General features: G+C 42.2%; 1 protein-coding gene across 1 annotated transcript in view; it reads right to left on the bottom strand.

Annotated features, from left to right (window-relative positions):
* micu2 (mitochondrial calcium uptake 2) overlaps positions 1-21,719 on the bottom strand; it is a 572,589-nt gene extending 550,870 nt beyond the window's left edge. The window contains exon 1 of the mRNA XM_068033641.1: positions 21,454-21,719. Coding sequence (XP_067889742.1) covers positions 21,454-21,687 — 234 coding nt within the window. The 5' untranslated portion in view covers positions 21,688-21,719. The remainder of the gene's footprint in view (positions 1-21,453) is intronic.
* Positions 21,720-22,192: the final 473 nt, after the last annotated feature.

The following is a 22,192-nucleotide window of genomic DNA, read 5'->3' as shown; positions in this document are numbered from 1 at the left end:
CAGCCCAAGGATCTGGTTCTGGGGAATGAGGTGGGTCAAGTGGACCAAGTGTCGGTAGGGGAATAGTTAAGTGATCACAGTATCATAAGGTTTAGGTCAGCTATGAAAAAGAACAAGGAGCAATCCACAGCAAAAATACTTAATTGGAGAAGTGCAAATTTCACTGGGGTGAGAATAGATCTGGCACAGGTAAATTAAGCAAAATGTAACGGAACCATGGCTGTCTTTCAAGAGGAGATGGTTCGGGTACAGTTGAAGTAGTCTCATGAGAGGGAAAGATAGGGCAAGCACAGCCAGAGCTCCATGACAAAAGGGATGGACAATAGGAGGAAGCAGAAAAAAAAAGGTGCATATGACAGATATCAGGTTGATAACACATGTGAAAACCAGTCTAAATATAGAAAATTCAGAGGGGAAGTGTAAAAGGAAATCAAACAGGCAAAGAGAGAGTATGAGAAGAGACTGCAGCTAACATAAAAGGGAATCCAAAAGTCTTCTTTGGCATATAAATAGTAAAAGGGTAGTAAGAGGCGGGGTGGGCCGCCTCGGGAACAAAAAGGGGATTTTATGCATGGAGGAAGAGGGCATCTTCTTTGGCAGCACCTTCCAAATCTGCAACCTCTACTACCCAGAAGAACAAGGGCAGCATATTGTATGGGAACACCACCACCTGCAAGCTCCCCTCCAAGCCAAACACCACCCTGATTTGGAACTATATAGCTGTTGCTTCACTATTGCTGGGTCAAAATCCTGGAACTCCCTTCCTAACAACACTGTAGATATACTTACACCACACGGACTGCAGAGATTTAAGAAGATGGCACACCACCACCGTCTCAGGGACGATTAGGAATGGACAACAAATGCTGGCATTGCCAGCAACGCACACATTCCATGACGAATAAGTGTAAAAAAACACTGAGATACTAAATGACAGAGGCGCAAGGGGAGAGCCAACTGTGAAACAGCCCCAACAAACAAATTTTTCTGCAGCACCTGTGGAAGAGCCTGTCACTCTAGAATTGGCCTTTATAGCCACTCCGGGCGCTGCTCCACAAACCACTGACCACCTCCAGGCGTTTACCCATTGTCTCTCGAGATAAGGAGGCCAAAGATATAAGACCTTTGTATAAAAGCAAAATACTGCGGATGCTGGAAATCTGAAATAAAAACAAGAAATGCTGGAACCACTCAGCAGGTCTGGCAGCATCTGTGAAAAGAGAAGCAGAGTTAACGTTTCGGGTAAGTGACCCTTCTTCGTTATATAAGACCTTTGCATGTCTTTACTAAGGAAGATGATGCTACCAAGTCAGAGTGAAAGAGGAGGCAGTTGAGACACTGGATGGGCTAAAAATTGATGAAGAGGATGTATTGAAAAGGCTGGGTGTATCTAAAGTTGATAAGTCACCAGGGTATCATCCCACTGTACGGGATGCATCTGAGGATGCTGAGGGAATTAAGGGTGGAAAATGCAGAGGTACTGGCCATAATCTTCCAATCCTCCTTAGATACAGGGGTGTTGCCAGAGGACTGGAGAATTCCAAATGTTACACCTTTGTTCAAAAAAGGGTGCAAAGATAAACCCAGCAACTACAGGCCAGTCAGTTTAACCTCACTGATAAGAAAGCTTTTAGAAATGATAATCCGGGACAAAATTAACAGTCACTGGACAAGTGTGGATGAATTAAAGAAAGCCAGCACAGATTTGTTAAAGACAAATTGCGTTTAACTAACCCGGTTGAGTTTTCTGATGAGGTGTACATGGACTTGCTAAAGGCATCTGATAAAGTGCCACATAATAGGCTTGCCAACAAAGTTGAAGATCATGGAATAAGAGTCAGTGGCAGCATGGATATGAAGTTGGCTGAGTGACAAGAACCAAAGAGTAAGGGTAAACAGTTATTCGGACTGGACGATGGTATATAGTGGGGTTTCCCAGGGGTCAGTGTTGGGACCACTGCTTTTCTTGATCTATATTCATGTCCCAGACTTGGGTGACAAGGCACAACTTCAAAATTTGCAGATGACACAAAACTTGGAAGTATTGCGAACTGTGAGGAGGATAGTGATAGACTTTAAGAGGACAGAGACAGGCTGCTGGAATGGATGGTCACGTGGCAGATGCAATTTAACGCAGAGAAGTGTGAAGTAATACATTTTGGTAGGAAGTATGAGGAGGATGGAGCAAAGATTTAGAAGAATGGTTCCAAGGATGAGGGACTTCAGTTACATGGATAGATTGGAGAAGCTCTTCTAAGAGAAGGTTGAGATGAGATTTGATAGAGGTGTTCAAGATCATGAGGGGTCAGGACAGAACAGGTAGAGAGCATCGGTTTTCAACTGGCAGAAGGGTCAAGAACCAGAAGACACAGATATAAGGTAAAAGGCAAAAGAACCAAGGGTGACATGAGGACATTTTTTTTTTTGCACAGCGAGTGGTTAGAATCTGAAATGCACTGCCTGAAAGTAAGCACCTGAAGAGAAACGATTTGCAGGGCTACGGGATAAGGGCGGGGGAGTGGGACTAGCTGCATTGCTCTTGCAGAGAGCCGGCATAGAACAACGGGGCGAACAGCCTCCTTCTGTGCTGTATACATTCTATTATTCTCTGGTCAGGCCCAACAGAATTAGAATTAGAACATTACAGCGCAGTACAGGCCCTTCGGCCCGCGATGTTGCGCCGACCTGCGAAACCATCTGACCTACACTATTCCATTTTCATCCATATGTCTATCCAATGACCACTTAAATGCCCTTAAAGTTGGCGAGTCTACTACTGCTGCAGGCAGGGCGTTCCACGCCCCTACTACTCTCTGAGTAAAGAAACTACCTCTAACATCTGTCCTATATCTATCACCCCTCAACTTAAAGCTATGTCCCCTCGTGTTTGCCATCACCATCCGAGGAAAAAGACTCTCACTATCCACCCTATCTAACCCTCTGATTATCTTATATGTCTCTATTAAGTCACCTCTCCGCCTCCTTCTCTCCAACGAAAACAACCTCAAGTCCCTCAGCCTTTCCTCGTAAGACCTTCCCTCCATACCAGGCAACATCCTAGTAAACAGAAATGCAAATACTTTGAAACACAAGTAAAAAAGGCAATGACACTATTGCAATAACATTTCCAATCGGACTTTTATCCTTTGCGGTCCCTGAGCACATTAAAGAATGTCACCCTGACAAACACAAAACAGCAATTCTTCAGTTGGCCAATATGCAGGCCAAAGGTTTCCACTTTGGGCATAATCAGTATTCCGGGCACAAATTGCTCCAGTCTTGAGAAATGTTTTTTTCTGAAGTTACCACTCAATCCGATTTCCATATTGCTGAACATAAAATTTATGAACCAGCTCAATCAGGCAGCATTTTAGAAAGTAATTTTTTAAAATTGCTTTGCATTAAAAAGCATTCCTTGATATATTTAAGAGTGGTAACTTGGAGTAGCTTTACTAATTGCAACTGAACATGGAGTAATCACAAAAAATAAGCATTTTAGTGACAATGTCTAATTTACCACCTATGAGTAATCAGATTTTAAACAATTGAAAATTAAGTTTAAAAACTATACAGAACCATTTACTAGTTACATTGGTATACAGTAGCCAAATTAAATTGTAAATTAAAGCTTTTAAAACAATGTGTCCATGCACCTGAAAAAAAATTTTAATTTTAAAAGCCTCCTCAAAGGCCTGCAAACGATGCAATTAGCGAAAATTTGCAATGATTAATTTGATCTGGGGGCATGGCCAGTTTTGGGGACAGGGCTTGCTTCATGCTCTGCTTTTTTAAAATAGCGCAAAGAATCGCAGAAACTGGATTTGCACTGAATGAAATGAAACTGCCCAATCTTTTGTGCTTGTTTGGTTGATTTTGGGCGAGAAAATCATTGCAACCAAGAAGAAATTTCTGCCTCTGAATATAACACATTATTTTATTGTTTAAAATGATTCCAATCAATAATGAAGCTGCATTTATGATGTATTTTTCCTAAATTTAAGAAAATGCAAGGACAAATATATAAAAGTACCCAAAATAGAAAACAAATTTAAAAATATACTTCTCTGGTGTAATAGCTGGTAGAAATGTGAATGAACTGCACTTATTTGGCTGAGTCCTATGACCTTCTAAATCAAGATCAAAATGTGGAAGACACCAAAATACCTTGTGCGTAACAGACTGCAATATCTAAAATCACTTATCAGGAAATTTCCCTACCCACTGTACTTGGGATAATGATGTCCAGTTGCATTTTTTAACTACTGTTTCTTTATATACAGTATATTTTTCATTTTCCTCCCAATATCAAACCAATAAAAGCAGTTGGTTTAAGCCGTATCTCAATGGGACGCAAATTGATGATAACTGATCTTCAAAACATCAATTACAGCATTTAGTTCTGTAGTTTAGAATTCTTGTGCAATCATGGTAAAGGTTAAATTGATATTAGTTCACTTAGGAACACAGTGAAAGTTTCCCACAGCTTGTTTATTTCTAAGCTATCAAATCTCAGTGATCCCATCATCACTCCTGCTTTTTGGGACTGCACACATCTTTCTTCTGTTTACACTTGGCTCATGCTTGACTTGGCTCAGCTCAGTATGAAATAATTATACTATAGCATCCTTTTTTTGGATGACTTACATAGGCAATTTTTCTATAAACACAAGTTAATCCAGATTACCAAGACCCTTTTCTGAACCTGACTAAGTCATCCTAAAATTTTGGGGCAACGTTAAATCAACAAACTCACTCAATTAAAAACAATGTGATTATGTACTCTTTCTTTTTCTTAAATGTTCCATACTGGGAACAGTCTTCCTTGATGAAACTCATTTTTCTTTCTCTTTGAAACCAGCCAATTCAGGTCTCCCATTGTAGGAGGCCTCTCCAAAGAAACAAGGAATTATTTCCATCAGCATGCAGTTATAGTGCAACTTTGCAAGATGGCAACTGCAAGGTAACTTGAGCAAGAAAAACAAATTAGTACCAACCAGTGGAACAGCAAAAAGAGACAAAAAGAACACTAGTACATGTACAGATATTTGCTTTCCTGGAATCCAGAAATGACTAGACAGTGAACTGCAGTATACAATACAATTTTAAAGATTGTCTTCTGTTTATGTAATCATAAGGAAACATAATACAAGAAAATAAAATTCTTTGGCATTTTAAGTGACTATTTTACTTATATAAGAGACGGGAGTGGAAAAACTCTGCAGAAGGCACCACTGTCCCCAATAAAAACAAGAAACGCTGGAAATACTCAGCAGGTCTGGCAGCATCTGTGGAGAGAGAAGCAGAGTTAACGTTTCAGGTCAGTGACCCTTCTTCAGAACTGTCACAAAGAAGGGTCACTGACCTGAAATGTTAACTCTGCTTCTCTCTCCACAGATGCTGCCAGACCTGATGAGTATTTCCAGCATTTCTTGTTTTTATTTCAGATTTCCAGCATCCACAGTATTTCGCTTTTATTATGCCATTGTCCCCAGTTGCCCGCATAAGCTACATGTAATTTCTAAGATTAGTTTTAATCAATTTGAGACAAAGCAGTTACATGGAAAATCAGCTTTCTCTCATTAAAAATTATATCTTGAGCCTGCCTTTAAGTTAGCTTAATGTAGGTAGACTTGACAGGCCTAAAATTTTCTCCATGGGTGTAACCCGGAAGTTAAATCCCAATGCGCTCATTCAGCTGATAACAAGTAAGGCTCAGATTTCCAGTGAATCTTATTGGTATACGCCTAATGGGCGGAAATCAGCATAAACAACGGGGGCACAAGCAAAGTGCCGCACTCAAGCCATGGCCTCCATATTAACTCCCCAATGAGAGGCTAATCTCTGGGAGCTAAATTGCCAAATGCGACCCTAACCCGTCACACATGTCCCCATTGCTGGTTTTGCTACCCTGGAGACTGGGACACTTCATTAACTTATTCAAATCAAACTCCCAGTGTAACTGGAAGCCCAAATGAAAATTTACTGCTATTGCACAGGTTTCCCAGGGTTCGGGAAATCTAGCACTGAAAGGCGGGCAGCAGTTGGCAGCTCCATAAGTGCCTTTCACAGCACTCTTAGTTGGCCAGGAGACACAGGAGTGTTCCCTCGGCCCCGCACGGACGTTTTCAGCCTGCCGTCTGCCAAGCATGATCTCTCTCCCCAGCTCCAGCCATGATGTCCTCTCCAACCCGCTGTGATACACAATCTCGTTTCCCTCCAAACCAAGTCCAACCTTCCCACCCTCCCCCAATCCACAATGTCCTCTTTCCCTCTCCCCTACTGCAATAATCGTCAAATTCCTCCTACCCACGCTGCACCCCCACCCCCCGCACCGAGTGCCGGGGACTGACCCCGGCTGCAACCTCCTGATGCTGGTTTTCCCTTCTGGCCGCCAGACAGCCTGTCAACTTCACCAGCTGCCAGGCAGGAAACGGATCCAAAAAGTGATAGTGAGGTTGTGCCATTAAGATTGGCAGAACCTATGAACCCCGGCCTTGCTGAGATCTTTGGCTGTTTTCGGCTACACCTTCCACGTAAATATTGGAGCCTATATGTGTCTCCTCATTAAGTATGAAAATTAAAGTTTCAACTTATTCAACCATCATTTATGCACATCAGGCACAGCATGTTTAAGAACCTACAATCGGAGAAGCTCTTCAATTTTCAATGTTACTTGAACATAAACCAGAAACATACATTAAAAGAATCAAACGATATAGTGCAGGTCTCAGTGAGGAATTTTTTTTCTTAAGCTCAAAAAAGCGTAATAGAACACTAGAAAAGTTACTCTACTCCCTGCAAAGGGAAACATACCTAGTTCAAAAGGGAATTAGAATCTATAAACGGGACAGCAACTTTTTGGTATCTGTTCCAACTGGATCCTTTGGTATAGCAGACAGAAAGCAGAGTTGAAAACAGTTTGCAATCATTCTCTCATTAACTGTTTTGAAGAATGTTATAACAACAAACAAAAGCTATTCAATTCTGCATTTTGGGTGAACTCTTGCTGGAACAAAATACCTTCCAAAAGAGACTCACCTTTCTTAGTCATCATTTCTGAAGTTAAAAGGCAGTTCAGCGAACACTAAGGGAAGTCAAAATGCTAGCATGAATGCATTTTTCACAAAAAACACGTTTTTTCAGCACACTTGGACACTTCCAAAAGTGAAATTTAGTAATGGAATATTATGGACCTAGAATTTATTCTTTTTCATACTAATTAACTGTTGTTCTATGTTATTAGATGTCTTTGGTATGTTCATACCATCCTGCTACTGTGAACACTATAGTGAAGCCATTATGCTTTCACGCTGCACATTATGCTTCTCTCAATTTATCATCTCAAAATGCTCCCAGTTAGTGTTACATAAGTAGCTCAAAATGCTCTTCCATGACACAATCCAAACTTGGAAGGGCAAAATCCATAATAGCACTCTTGGGTGCTTTTCACAGTTTAAGTGATTCAGTTCAAAAATATCCCACACTTGTCATTATTCTTTACTGACATTCTAGTGACAACACTCTCGTATCATGTACCACCTTCATCTTCTTAGCAGGGGATATTAACTGGCTTTCAAGCTACTGGGGGGAAGCAGTTAGAAAGGACACTTCCTCTGATATTCTTTGCCTCCCTATGAGGAACGATTTTTCCTGATGCTCCCAAAATCCCTAAATTCTGCACAATTAACATTTTCCATTTACATTTCCAAGTTTCTGTATTATTACTTCACCCAGACGAGTAATTAAAAAGTTTCACGTGTGACGTTGTTTGAAGTTTCTAAGTTATTGACTGGATTACAATTTCAAAACAAAACCCACTTCACAGACCTAAGGATTAAATGAAACAAACTTGTTGTGGTTCCAGGATCCAAAAGGACTTTTATATGACAGATGTAAAAGTTAAGAACCTATAATCTTGCAGAGTTTTGTTATTGAGCTTTCAACTAATCTTCTGTTCTGGCTATGTGCCTTTTTTTAAAAAAAGATTTGCACTTATATCGCGCCTTTCACAACCACCTGACGTCTCACTGTGCTTTACAGCCTAATGAAGTACTTTATGTAGTACTCACTGTTGTAATGTAGGAAACACGGCAGCCAGTATGTGCGTAACAAACTCCCACAGTCATGTTATAATGACTAGATAATGTTTTGTAATGTCAATTGAGGGATAAATGTTGGCCAGGACACCGGGATAACTCCCCAGATCTTCGAAATAATGCCATGGAAACCTTTACATCCAACTGAGCAAGCAGATAGGGCTACGGTTTAACATCTCATCCGAAAGACGACATCTCTGATCGTGCAGCACACCCTCAGTACTGCACTGGAGTGGCAGCCCTGATTTTTGTGTCATTCATCCATTACTACAGAAAACAGAATCAGGATACGGTTGCCCAGTGGTTATGTTACTGAACTAATAATCCAGAGATGCAGATTCAAATCTCACTATTTGAATTCAGTTTAAAATAAAACTAAATAAATTTGGGGACAAAAGGCTGGTATTAATAAAAGTTTCCATGAAACTGTCAGACTGTCGTAAAAATCAAACAGCTCATCAATGTCTTTTAAAGAAGGAAACCTGCTGACCTTACCTATTTTGGTCTATACGTGGTTCCAGTCCTACATCAACATGGCTGCCTCCCAACTATCCTCTGAAATGGCTTAGCAAGCCACTTAGTTGGATCAAACCACTACAAAGAAGGACAAGACTAAATCTGGAATAAACTCCCAATTAGGCATTGGATTTGGACACGACAAAGGCACACCCAGCCCAGGTGAGCCTTCTCGCTAATATCTGGGGACTGATACCAAAGTACAAGCGCTGTCCCACAGACTTGTCAAGCAAGAACCCAACACTGTCATACTCTCAGAATCATTTCTATCCATCACCAACCCTGGGTTTATCGTGCCCCAGTGGCAAAAGAGCTCCACCAGAGGGTGGCAGCACAATGGTATACAGTTGGGTGGGAGCAGCCCTGGGAATCCTCAATATTGACTTTGGACCCTCTGAAGTTTCATGGCATCAGGCCTAACATGGGCATGGAAACCTCCTGCCAATCATTTTCACTCTCAGTGGATGAATCAGTCCTTTTCCATATTGAAAATCACTTGGAGAAAGCACTGAGGGGAGAAAGGGCACAGAATGCACTCTGGCTGAGAGACTTCAACGCTTACCAAGAGTGGTTCAGCAGTATCATGATTGCCCGGGTTCTGAAGGACATATCTGCCTAACTGGGTCTGTAGCAGGTGGTGAGAGAACCAATACGAGGAAGTAATCTATTTGACCTAATACTCACCAATCTACTGGTCACAGATCCATCTGTCCAGAACAGCATTGGTAGGTTTGACCTGTACACAGTGCCTGTAGAGATCAAGTCCCATCTTCACACCGAGGACACCCTCAATCGTGTTGTGTCGCATTACCACCATGCTAAATGAAACAGATTAAGAACAAATCTAGCAGCTCCAAACTGGACATCCATGAGGTGTTGTGAGCCATTAGCAGCAGCATAACTGCATTCCATCAAAATCTGTAATCTCACGGCCCACCATATCAAAAGAATATAAGAAATAGGAGCAGCAGTAGACCATATGGCCATCGAGCCAGCTCTGCCATTCAAAATGATCATGGCTGATCTTCGGCTTCAACTCCACTTTCCCGCCTGCTCCCCATATCCCTTGATTCCCTGAGACACCAAAAATCTGTCCATCTCAACCTTATATATATTCAACAATGGAGCATCCACAACCCTATGGGATAGAGAATTCCAAAGATTCACAACCCTTTGAGTGAAGAAATTTCTCTTCATCTCAGTCCTAAATGATTGTCCCCTTATCCTGACACTGTGTCCCATGTTCTAGATTCCCCAGACAAGGGAAACAACTTCACAGTACCGCCGTTTCAAGCCCCTTCAGAATCTTGATCACCTCTCATTCTTCAAAAACTCTAGAGAATACAGACCAATTTACTCAGCCTCTCATCATAGGACAACCCCCTCATCCCAGGGACCAATCTAGTGAACCCTCGCTTTCCTGCCTCCAAAGCAAGTGTATCCTTCCATAAACAGAGACACAGTATCTCAGGTGTACTCTCACCAAAACCCAGTACAATTGTAGCAAGAGTTGTTTATTCTTGTACTCCAATCCCCTTGCAATAAAGGTCAACATGCAATTTGCCTTCCTAACTGCTTGCTGTACCTGCATTTGAACTTTGTGTTCCTTGTATGAGTATACCCAAGTCCCTCTGTACATCAATATTTACAAGTTTCATGCCTTTCAAAAAATATTCACACCTCCATTACCATCAAGCCAGACGACCAGCCCTGGCTCAGTGAGGAAGGTATAAGATCATGATAGGATCTGCACCAGACATACCTGAAAATGCTCTGCTTTGGCACAGAATTATATGCACGCTAGAGATCAAAAGCAGCATGCTATAGACCGAGCTAGCAATCCCACAACCAACGGATCAGATTAAAGCTCTGCAGTCTCGCCACATCCAGCGGAGAAGTGTAGAGGCCATTTAAGCAAAGGCTACGAGTCCTGACAACACCCCAGCTGCAGTGCTGGAGATCTTTGCTCCAGAACTAGCTTGCAGCCAAGCTGTTGCTGTACAACTAGAACACTGGCATTTACCCGACAATGTGGAAAAATACCCAGGTATGTCTTGTCCACAAAGAGGACAAATCAAACCCAGCCAATTACCATCCTATCACTCGACTCAATCATTGGCAAAATGATGGAGGAAATTGTCAACAGTGCTATCAAGCAGCATTTACTCACCAATAATCTGCTACATGCTTGGCCATGTGAGCCGCATGGAAGATGGCAGGATCCCCAAAGACACATTGTACAGCGAGCTCGCCACTGGTATCAGACCCACCGGCCGTCCATGTCTCCGTTATAAAGACGTCTGCAAACGCGACATGAAATCGTGTGACATTGATCACAAGTCGTGGGAGTCAGTTGCCAGCATTCGCCAGAGCTGGCGGGCAGCCATAAAGACAGGGCTAAATTGTGGCGAGTCGAAGAGACTTAGTAGTTGGCAGGAAAAAAGACAGAGGCGCAAGGGGAGAGCCAACTGTGCAACAGCCCCAACAAACAAATTTCTCTGCAGCACCTGTGGAAGAGCCTGTCACTCCAGAATTGGCCTTTATAGCCACTCCAGGCGCTGCTTCACAAACCACTGACCACCTCCAGGCGCGTATCCATTGTCTCTCGAGATAAGGAGGCCCAAAAGAAATCTGCTACTGATGCTCAGTTTGAGTTCTGCCAGGACCACTTGTTAAACCCACCTCCAACATTCTGGGGGGTCAACACTGACCAGAAATTCAACTGGTCTAGCCACATAAATATTGTGACTACAAGAGCAGGTCAGAGGCTGGGTATTCAGTGGCAAGCTGCTCACCTCTTGACTCCTCAAAGCCTCTCCACAACCTACAAGTCACAAGTATGATAGAATATTTTCCATTTGCCGAGATGTGGGCAGCCACAACAACCAGAAACCAGACACCATTCAGGAGAAAGCAGCCACTTAATTGGTACCCCCTCCACTACACATTGCAGCCACAATCTATGCAATGCACTGCAGCTACTCGCCAAAGCTACTTTGACAGCAGTTCCAAACCTGCAACCTCTACCACCGAGAAGAACAAGGTCAGCAGGCACATGAGAATGCCACCACCTCAAATTTCCTCTTTTGAGTCACACACTCACTATTCCTTCATTGTCAGCTAGTCAATAATCTGCAACTCCCAGCCTAACAGCACTGTTGGGGTGCCTTCACCATACCGATTGCAGCAGTCCAAGAAGCCAGCTCACCACCAGCTTCTCAAGGAAAATTAGGGATGGGAAATAAATACTGGCCTGGTCAGCAATGACCAATCCCAATAATATTTTTTTGTTTAATGCTGGCGTGCCTGGAGATAGCGTTGCATAATTTATTAAACTATGCCCAGAATTTCTATTAATTGAGAATCAATATTCCTTTTTTTTTAAAAGCAGGCATATCGGTAGGGCAAACATCTGAAGAGATAGATTCCATTTTTAATTTCAACATACAGCATATAAACACACACACACACACATTTTGCTAAATTGACAGGTGCTGTATTGTTCCTTAAGCAACAGACATTTGCAAAATTATGAAGGTAAACCTGTATTACAGGTACATCATTGCTAACAATGAAAAATGTAATGCCATTTCTAATTCATTCCAAACTGTAGAAGTTTTATAAAATAAGTACTCTAAATGCTTTTATGAATGTAAAATATAGGTGAAGTGAAGTTTTAGGACAATGCACCAGTATTCTGCTGTAGCAAAGTGAGATCCATGACGAAATATTTTGTGTATTATTTCTCAAGTTTTTTTTATTTCGGCAAACCATTACTCCCACTTGGTCTTTGCTTCATCTCAGGCAATATTAATGGATGTTCCCAAGTATACTAGCAATATCATTAATGCTCAGTTTGCAAAATGGTATTCATGGAGTGATGGTCACTAATGGACTTCTAGTCTTATGAAGAGTTCATCGTTATCTGGAAATTACTTCACTCACACCTCACCAGTGTTTTTATTTTACTTGGGATTCCCAAGAGTAACAATTTCTAAAATTCTGTGCAATAGTCAGAGCATTAGCGCAACAAGTTCATAAATTAAAAGTAATCCTCGAGATCCATACAATAGACAATTACATGTGTATAAATATTATTTGATTTAAAGTTTGACATCTCAAATTTTAAATAAACTTCAAACAAGCTTATTTGTTCCTGTATCAAATTATCTATAAATAACAGCACTGGATTTGAGAAAGTGCATTATTGTCCTTTAAGAAGCTGTAAATTTAAAAAGTTCCATTATAAATCAACATTTATTTACAATAATAATTTTCACAAAATTGGCAACAATAACTTTCAACGGGGAAAATAAGTACCATCAAAGCTTACAGCACAGGAGGTTGCCATTTGACCTATTATTGTTGGCTCTTAGCTTGAGCAATCTGAAACCGATCCCACTGCCCTGCTCTCTCTCACCCCCCTCTTCAAATTGTATATTCACATTTATCCCACTTTCCTTTAAAAGTTGTAATGGCCCTGCCTCAAAAACTCCCTACAGCAAAGCTCCATGCTCCAAAACTATCCGCGTAAAAAGAAATTTTCCTTACCTCTCTCCCCACTCACAGTGATGATTTTATGTTCATGATCCTTTGCCAATGACTCCTCAACCAAAAGACATAGGGCTGGATTTTACCTTAGGCATATGGGAATTCGTCACAGATGTAAAAGTCGGTGGCAAAACCGCTTCCACCTAGCCCGGGGATCCATCCTGCATTTTCCGTACCCAGGCTTTAATTGTTCCAAAGCGGGACTTCCACCTGCTTGAGGGAGGATGTCCCGCCTCATTAAGCTGCCGGCCAATCAGCGGGCCTGCAGCTCTTAGTCCCAGCAGCGTCACTGGGAGCGGTGGCCACTGTTGGGACTGCAGCCCAGCCTACCAGATGGAGCCAGGAGATGAGGTAAGTTGGGTGTGCCTCACCAGGGAGTTCAGTCCTTCCCTGGTGAGGTTGGAGTGGTCGTTTGGGGAGAGGGAGGGCGTCTTGCGTCCCGAGGGTGGGTTGGGAGGTGGGGCCGGCCCTCAATCGGGCACCCTGTGCCCGACTGCCATGGTGTTGCCGCCACCCCCCCGGCGCGTAGAAAGGCCAGCAGCTATCGCTGGGTGGCCTTTCACATCCCCAGCATGCCCGCTTGTCACGGGTAAAATACCCACTGTGGGGGGAGGCAAGGGGCCTTAAATGGCCGTTAAGTGGCCACTTAAGGGCCTTGAATGGCCTTGGGCAGGCGGGCTGATCCCCACCCCCCACCCCCCAACCACCACCCGACCGCCATAAAGTTGACCGGAAGTGGGAGCGGGATGGGTAGGCCTCCCGCTCAATCTTATGCCGCCCCCACGCCACCAACCGACCCGCTGGGGCGGTGTAAAATTCAGACCATAGACACAGACTTGAACGGATATGGTAGACAACTGGGTTAGCCATTCACCTCCAGATCTAGCTATATCACATAAAGCAATGCTGGGTCCTGCTCTCATCTGTGAAACCTGCTTACGATTCCAGGATCATCCTGGAATGCAAAAGGTAAACTCTGCCTTCCTTTCTCGACTGCAAGCCGTCCCTGCCCAAACTCTGCTCTTCTGCTGCCAAAACCCTCATCTATGCCTTTGTTACCTCAAGATTTGACTATCATGCACTCCTGACCAGCCTCCTACATTTTGAAACAAAAGGATAAAGAACACAAATATTGAAACCAGAATAGCTCAAGACTCATAATTGATCGCCATATGAATTTACTTAATAATAATTAGATTTTGTAACTTTAAAGAGACACACACCTAACGCTCAGTAGTAGAATTTTGCTTTGTTGTTTCTATCCTCATAAAACAGCGAGCATTCTGAATTATTCTAAGCAGCACCACGGCAGATTTATTAAACTGTTTTGTCCATTACATTGTACTTTACCCATTACACCTGGGCATGCTGGTTCAAATGTCATATTCACAAACCAACAATTTATAAGAATTAAAAAAGAGACAAGTTATGTACAAATCAGAAGTGTACTCTAAATGGCTCTGAATGACACCAGTAAAAAAAAAAATTCTTTTAGCCATCCCCCTGATTTCTTATAAATAAGAAAAACGATCTACCTATGCAATGGCATGCTGAATTTGAAATGCCTGAAACATTTGCCACCAGGTTGTGCCTATGTAAGATACCTAAATCTCACATTTATGGGGTTCCCAGAAAAAATATTTGTAATCTAGTAAAAATCTGCTTTGTTTGCTCTTGTCACTGTTTATTTTCACTTATTAATAAACCTGATTCATAGTTACAGCCTAAGGTATATGATCAGTTAAAGTGTTGCCTGTCAGAGAGCTCAGGAGTGTATAATGTTACGACCGCCTGCTCAAGTCAAAGCCCCCAATCAAAATATATGATCCCGATTGTGGTGGGAGAAACGCACTGTAGATTCAGTCCCACCCCTCCACAGCTCACCTAACATATCATTTTAAACTTTCCAAATTAAAGAAAACCACAGCCAAATTAACCATTTATTAACCCCCGAATGAGGCGAACCAAACCAGGTGTCTTTACATCACCAAATTAACTGTTTAATTAGAAAAATTTAATTCTTAAACACTACTAAGATATAAACAACATTTAAAATAGGAAAAAATTAGTGTCCTTGCAGATTTACGCTCCTGCCGAAGTGGACTCTTCCAACGTGGAACAGTCTAAGGTTGCTTGAAATCCTCGCAGCTGTCCGATGAGGAAAAAAAGGTTTTCAACAGCAGAACAGTCCGTAGTTTAGTTCAGCAGTTGAATTGTTGCTCTTCTTTTCCAGTGATGAATTTCAGCAATTATAGTTCAGTAGTGAAAGGAATTTGTTTATTTTCTTTTAAGAAATTAATCTGGCTTGACATCAGAATTCTGAGAGTATAATAAAGAAAAATGAACCAAGAGAGAGCTCTCTTTTCCTTCAGTATATGATGGCATACAGTCTGTGCGTGCATCTGTTAACTGTGTCTCAAAAGCCAGTTTTTCAGCTAGTTTCAAACGTCAATCGGCAACATTGCATCTCAGGTCTTTGGTCCTGAGTGGCCGATTCCTACAGCAACGAAATGCATATTTGAAGCAATGAGAACGCATCCTTTGACTCAGTCCCTGGAGCTTACTGCCTGAAAGCAGTACTGATCCTGTTATAGCCTTAAAGGCACACTGCATACTTCCAGGAAAAGAAAAAACTACAGGATCATAACAAGAAGACATCTCATACTATTATCAGACACTGTGTGCATGAGGTCACTATTTCAGTTCATAAGATGCAATGGGTTGTCTGTGGCACAAGACAAAGCATCTTGAAAGCAACCAAATTGTGACAGCAGCTAACCAGAAACAACCAGGCATAGGAGCAGAAAATGTTTGAGACGTAGCAATTGTGTTTGAACTGCATTGGCAAAGCCAATTTAATACCATCAATGCTTTCTCATATGAAACTTAGCAACAGTTCTACTCCACTTCCTGTATTAATTTTAAAAATCAGTAAGATAATACAGGTGTTTTTCTTGTCAGCTTGCCTCCCCACAAAATTAAAAAATATATTTAAGTTCCCAAGTGGTCCAGGACTCCTTCAAAATGCAAAGGTGCACTAAGAAGTGGTACAACTATTACAAACATGAATGATAGCAAGATTATTTACTAGAGATGGCCTAACGTTACTCACTTTTAATATACTTAGAAATCAGTTCAATGAGTTAACTCCCAAGTTACATTGCCAGTTGAGTTGATACACATCTGAAACTAAACAAAAATGGCATATGCCTGCACCCTTAAGTCAACTGCAATGTCACAGAACTTACATCATTATAAGAAAAAAATAAAACACTCATGAAAATCTGTTCTTACTTCCACAAATTGATTCATAACTTCAGAGTGACAAAATCCACTGCCATGAAACCCATCACCAGCCACACTTCTACCATGAGCACCTTCTGTACGTTTGCTATAAAGTACACAGTCTGGAGTGTATTTCAGTGGGACAACACACCTTTATAAACTAAAAGGCTTTGCTCTCATAGAAATGAACCATTTGATATGTTACCATCTTGTAACATACGCCTACCTCTGTCCCTTTTCTTGGGCTGCCTCTATGAGAGGACAGATATTTGCTCCCCGCTTTGTATTTTTACTAAGAATGACTAAGAATGTTCAGCAGATTAGGGGAGCATCTGGCCTCCACACAATAGCACAGGGTGAAAAATACATCCTTCCATTCTGTGGCATAACATACTGTAGCTTTGATGTGATACCATGCATTATCCTATATTCTATGTCACAGTGTTAGCTGTGGCTCAGTGGTAGCACTGACTCAGAAGGTTGTGGGTTCAAGTCTCATCAGAGACTAGGCTGACATTCCAATGCAGCAGTGAGAGAATGCAATATTGTCAGAGGTGCCGTCTTTCGAATGAGATGTTAAACCAAGGCCCCATTTGCTCTCTCAGGTAAACCTAACAGATCCTATGGCACTTTTCCAAAAAAGAGTGAGGAGTTCTCTCCGGTATCCTGGCCAATATTTCTCCCACAATCGACAACACTAAAACAGATTATTTTTTATTTTATTTATTTAGAGACACAGCACTGAAACAGGTCCTTCAGCCCACAGAGTCTGTGCCAACCAACAACCACCCATTATACTAATCCTACATTAATCCCACTCAGGATAGGAAAGGGGTCTGATGAGGTGCCGCCATGTTGAATTGTGCCTTTCATATTGTCATGGAATGAGGTGATGATACTTAGTAGCTTTGGTGGACATCCAATCTTTTCCAGTAGTCTGAAGAGACCACGTCTGCTGACAAGGTCAAAGGTTTTGGTGAGATCAATGAAAGCAATGTAGAGGGGCATCTGTTGTTCGTGGCATTTCTCCTGTATCTGACGAAGGGAGAACAGCATGTCAATGGTCGATCCTGAGTGGCGTGAAACAGGGCTGTGTTCTCGCACCCACACTCTTTGGGATTTTCTTCTCCCTGCTGCTTTCACATGCGTTCAAGTCTTCTGAAGAAGGAATTTTCCTCCACACAAGATCAGGGGGCAGGTTGTTTAACCTTGCCCGTCTAAGAGCGAAGTCCAAAGTATGGAAAGTCCTCATCAGGGAACTCCTCTTTGCTGACGATGCTGCTTTAACATCTCACACTGAAGAGTGCCTGCAGAGTCTCATCGACAGGTTTGCGGCTGCCTGCAATGAATTTGGCCTAACCATCAGCGTCAAGAAAACGAACATCATGGGGCAGGACGTCAGAAGTGCTCCATCCATCAATATTGGCGACCACGCTCTGGAAGTGGTTCAAGAGTTCACCTACCTAGGCTCAACTATCACCAGTAACCTGTCTCTAGATGCAGAAATCAACAAGCGCACGGGAAAGGCTTCCACTGCTATGTCCAGACTGGCCAAGAGAGTGTGGGAAAATGGCGCACTGACACGGAACACAAAAGTCCGAGTCTATCGAGCCTGTGTCCTCAGTACCTTGCTCTATGGCTGCGAGGCCTGGACAACGTATGTCAGCCAAGAGCGACGTCTCAATTCATTCCATCTTCGCTGCCTCCGGAGAATACTTGGCATCAGGTGGCAGGACCGTATCACCAACACAGAAGTCCTCGAGGCGGTCAACATCCCCAGCTTATACACACTACTGAGTCAGCGGCGCTTGAGATGGCTTGGCCATGTCAGCCACATGGAAGATGGCAGGATCCCCAACGACACATTGTTCAGCGAGCTCGCCACTGGTATCAGACCCACCGGCCGTCCATGTCTCCGCTTCAAAGACGTCTGCAAACGCGACATGAAGTCCTGTGACATTGATCACAAGTCGTGGGAGTCAGTTGCCAGCGTTCGCCAGAGCTGGCGGGCAGTCATAAAGGCGGGGCTAAAATGTGGCGCGTCGAAGAGACTTAGCAGTTGGCAGGAAAAAAGACAAAAGCGCAAGGGGAGAGCCAACTGTGTAACAGCCCCGACAAACAAATTTTTCTGCAGCACCTGTGGAAGAGTCTGTCACTCTAGAATTGGCCTTTATAGCCAATCCAGGCGCTGCTCCACACACCACTGACCACCTCCAGGCGCTTACCCATTGTCTCTCGAGATAAGGAGGCCAAAGAGATATTAATCCCATATTCCCTACCACATCCCCTACCATCTACCTACACTAGGGGCAATTTACAATGGCCAATTTACCTATCAACCTGCAAGTCTTTGGCTGTGGGAGGAAACCGGAGCACCTGGCGGAAACCCACGCGGTCACAGGGAGAACTTGCAAACTCCGAACAGGCAGTACCCAGAACTGAACCCGGGTCACTGGAGCTGTGAGGCTGCAGTGCTAACCACTTCGCCGCCCAAATTATCTGGTCATTATCATATTGTTGTTTGTGTGACACTGCTATCTGCACATGAGGTGCCATGTTTCCCTAACATTACAACAGCAACTACACTGCAAAAGTATTTAATTGGCTGTGAAATGCTTTCAGACACTATAATAACGCAAATTGTTTATTTTTTTCATCATAGATTTGCATCTGCAAACTTGGAGTATAAGGAATACATCTCCCCTTAGTCCAATTGGTTAAAGTGCTTATAAGTCTCAACCAAATAGTGAAAGAGCAACAAATTTGGAAATACATTATGTTAAGGCCAGACACTAAACTGATAAGCAAAATATCCAACAGGTACATGTCTGACATTGTCCGACTCCATAATTCAGAGGAAAGATATTTAATACTCTGGCTATTGCTTGATCGCAAGTTCCTCTGCTTAAATTAGTCTGTGTTCATCTGATTATACTTACAATCAAAACAAAAATTACATTTCAAATCTAGAAACATAAAAACTATGATACAATTATCGTATTCAGCAAGCCGCATATACTGAAAGCATGGATACTGACATTTTAAAAGCAAAGTAAAAGAGGTCAATTCACACAAATATTGCTGTTGCCATTGGTATTCCCCCTCCAGTATGAACCATGGTCCAACAGGGTAAGCTGCTGTAGCAACCTACATATATTGCAGAATATTTCAATTCATTAAAATACATGTAGAAACCACAGACTGACCTAGAAGATCTCCCAAGTCAGCAAGCTTCAATAATGGCTAATGGTAACCTAGCCAGTCAATGCACTGATGCCCATATAAATGAACAAAGCTTCTCTTGGAACAGACACATCCCTAAAATGTGAGAAATCCCAGATACAACCAGGCACCTAAACAGAATAGCTCCACGAGAGCAGAAAGGGGTCATAAATAGTAAATAACTTCTTCAATTTGTAAATACACATGGGGTGTCAGTTCTGCTGAAAGTACTTCTCCCTAACCTTACCCTCCTCATTAACTGACTAGAGATATTTTGCATGTGTACAGCATATGCACTTAAATATCTCAATGTAATGTTCTGCACAAATAACATTGAAGTATTTAATGCTGTTCTTTGTGCAAGGACCATTATTTGGTTTCCTAAGCAGGACATCTTAAGAACTCAAAAGTGATCGTTAATCCAATGGTTATTCACTGCTCATGCTTTTGTTACATTTTGTTTCTTGTTGTCTTGTACTGTTTATAAACAGAATACTCTTCCAGCACCATGTGAAGTGCCACATTCAAGGTTACACAGGCTACTCTTCTTAATTTGAAGTTGTTTTGTGCAAATTGAAATTTTGCAACAAAATTTGTGCTGTTTTACTTGAGTTGCTTAATTCATATTACAAAATAATTTGAATTCTTGCACAAAAAACTATTTTGAATTCAAGGCATTTGAATGAATGGACAATTGACTAAATGTATTAAACATTTTATGTTAAAAGTTAATATGAATATACTGAAACAGTTACAAAACCAAAAACTATTTAGTCAGTACAATAAAGGCTGCATTAAATACAAATGTTCTTTCTAGATTTGTAATTTTAAGGGTAATGCATTTCCTAATATTAGATTATGCAAGTACTGCAAGTATACACCGAGCACAAAAAGACAAAAAGTACAAGCTCAGGATGTCTACAGTTTGTATTTTGTTAAATTGTTAAAAATTGAAGAGCAAACATCCTTTCATACAGCACCTCATTGTGTTCTTAGGATGTCACACAGCAAATCACAACAACGTACTTTTAAATTGCAGTCATGGTTATCATTTAAGCAAATGTGGCAACCAATTTCTGCACAGCAAGGTCACACAAACCACAAATGAGAGAACTAACCAGTTAATCTATCATTGTGATGTTGATTGAGGAAGGAATATTACCCAGATAGACAGCAGAACTCCAGATCTTTGAATGTGCCATTTGATTTTTTATGTCCATCTGCTCTATTGTAACAGGTAAACAGAGTTTCACACCTCATCCAAGCATCAGCAATTCCAAAAATGCAGCACTCCCACAGTACTAGACCAAAGTGTCAGCATATGTTATGTCCTTAAATCCCTGACCTACTGAGTATAATTTTGAAATACTTACAGTTAGCACACACAGAAGCTGTTTAGGACTGAATGTTATTCTCTACCCAGGCAACTCTAAGACACATTGATTGCACAATAGAAACACATTCCTGAACAATACACTATGTATCTCCCTCCATTGTGTACCAACCAATTATATATCTTAACAGCCACTGCGTGTGACAGTTATGCATTACAGGTACTTAAAAAGTAAACTCAACTGAAACGAACTGCGACCAGTCACTTCAGTTTATATTTGCTCTAAAACTGGGACAACCCAGTGTCCTTGCGATACTTTCTGCCATGTAATAGGTTGATGGTAGATGTTTGAGTAGGAGCATCAGGTGCTGAGACTGCTGTCAGTCTTTAGGTGCAGTGGTCAGTGAGCCAGTCTCAGTGACAGGAGTTCAGCCCGGATTGTTTCCTTACCTGCTGTTCAGCTGCGTACACACTGTACCTCCGGCTCAGGCCGCCGCCGCTCCACCAGTGTCCATCACCCTTGTGAAACACCAGGCCCCCGGCCAGCACCGCCCCGGCTCCCGCAGCTCCCAGTCCCACCAGGACCCGGGCACTCAGCCTCCTCCGACTCACAGCACTCCTCAAACCGGCAGAAGTTGCTGCAGGTTCCCTCAGGATCAGCGATAACCACCTCCAAGCCGCCATCTTCCCCGGAAGTGTAGTGAAATCTCGCGAGAGCAGCTGTCAGCCCGCACCAGCTGCAGCCTGAAGGGAAACATCTGGAGTGTCACCAGTTGGCTTTCTAGCTGTGTTTTCATTTCTGAACTGGACAAGGTTGTGTTTACTCACCTATTTTTTTAAAAACTCAGTTATTCTGATGTATTTGCAATCTCTTGCCATTAGCCCACATAAAGGTTAAGGAGAGATTTGATAGAGGTGTTCAAAATCATGAGGGGACAGGACAGAGCAGATAAGAGAAAAACTGATCCCATTGGCAGAAAGGTCCAGAACCAGAGGGCACCGATTCAAGGAAGCAACAATGACATGAGGAAAAATTTTTATGCAGCGAGTGGTTAGGATCTGGAATGCACTGCCTGAATGTGTGGTGGAGGCAGATTCAATCGTGGTTTTCAAAAGATGATTGGATAATTATCTGAAGAGAAAACCTTTGCAATTTTTTGTGGTTTTTTTTACAGAGAATATACAGCAC

The sequence above is a fragment of the Heterodontus francisci genome, chromosome 6 (assembly GCF_036365525.1).
Source record: "Heterodontus francisci isolate sHetFra1 chromosome 6, sHetFra1.hap1, whole genome shotgun sequence".
NCBI classification, from domain to species: Eukaryota; Metazoa; Chordata; class Chondrichthyes; order Heterodontiformes; family Heterodontidae; genus Heterodontus; species Heterodontus francisci.
The sequence above is the reverse complement of the archived record's forward strand: the minus strand, read 5'-3'. Positions and strand labels throughout refer to the sequence as shown.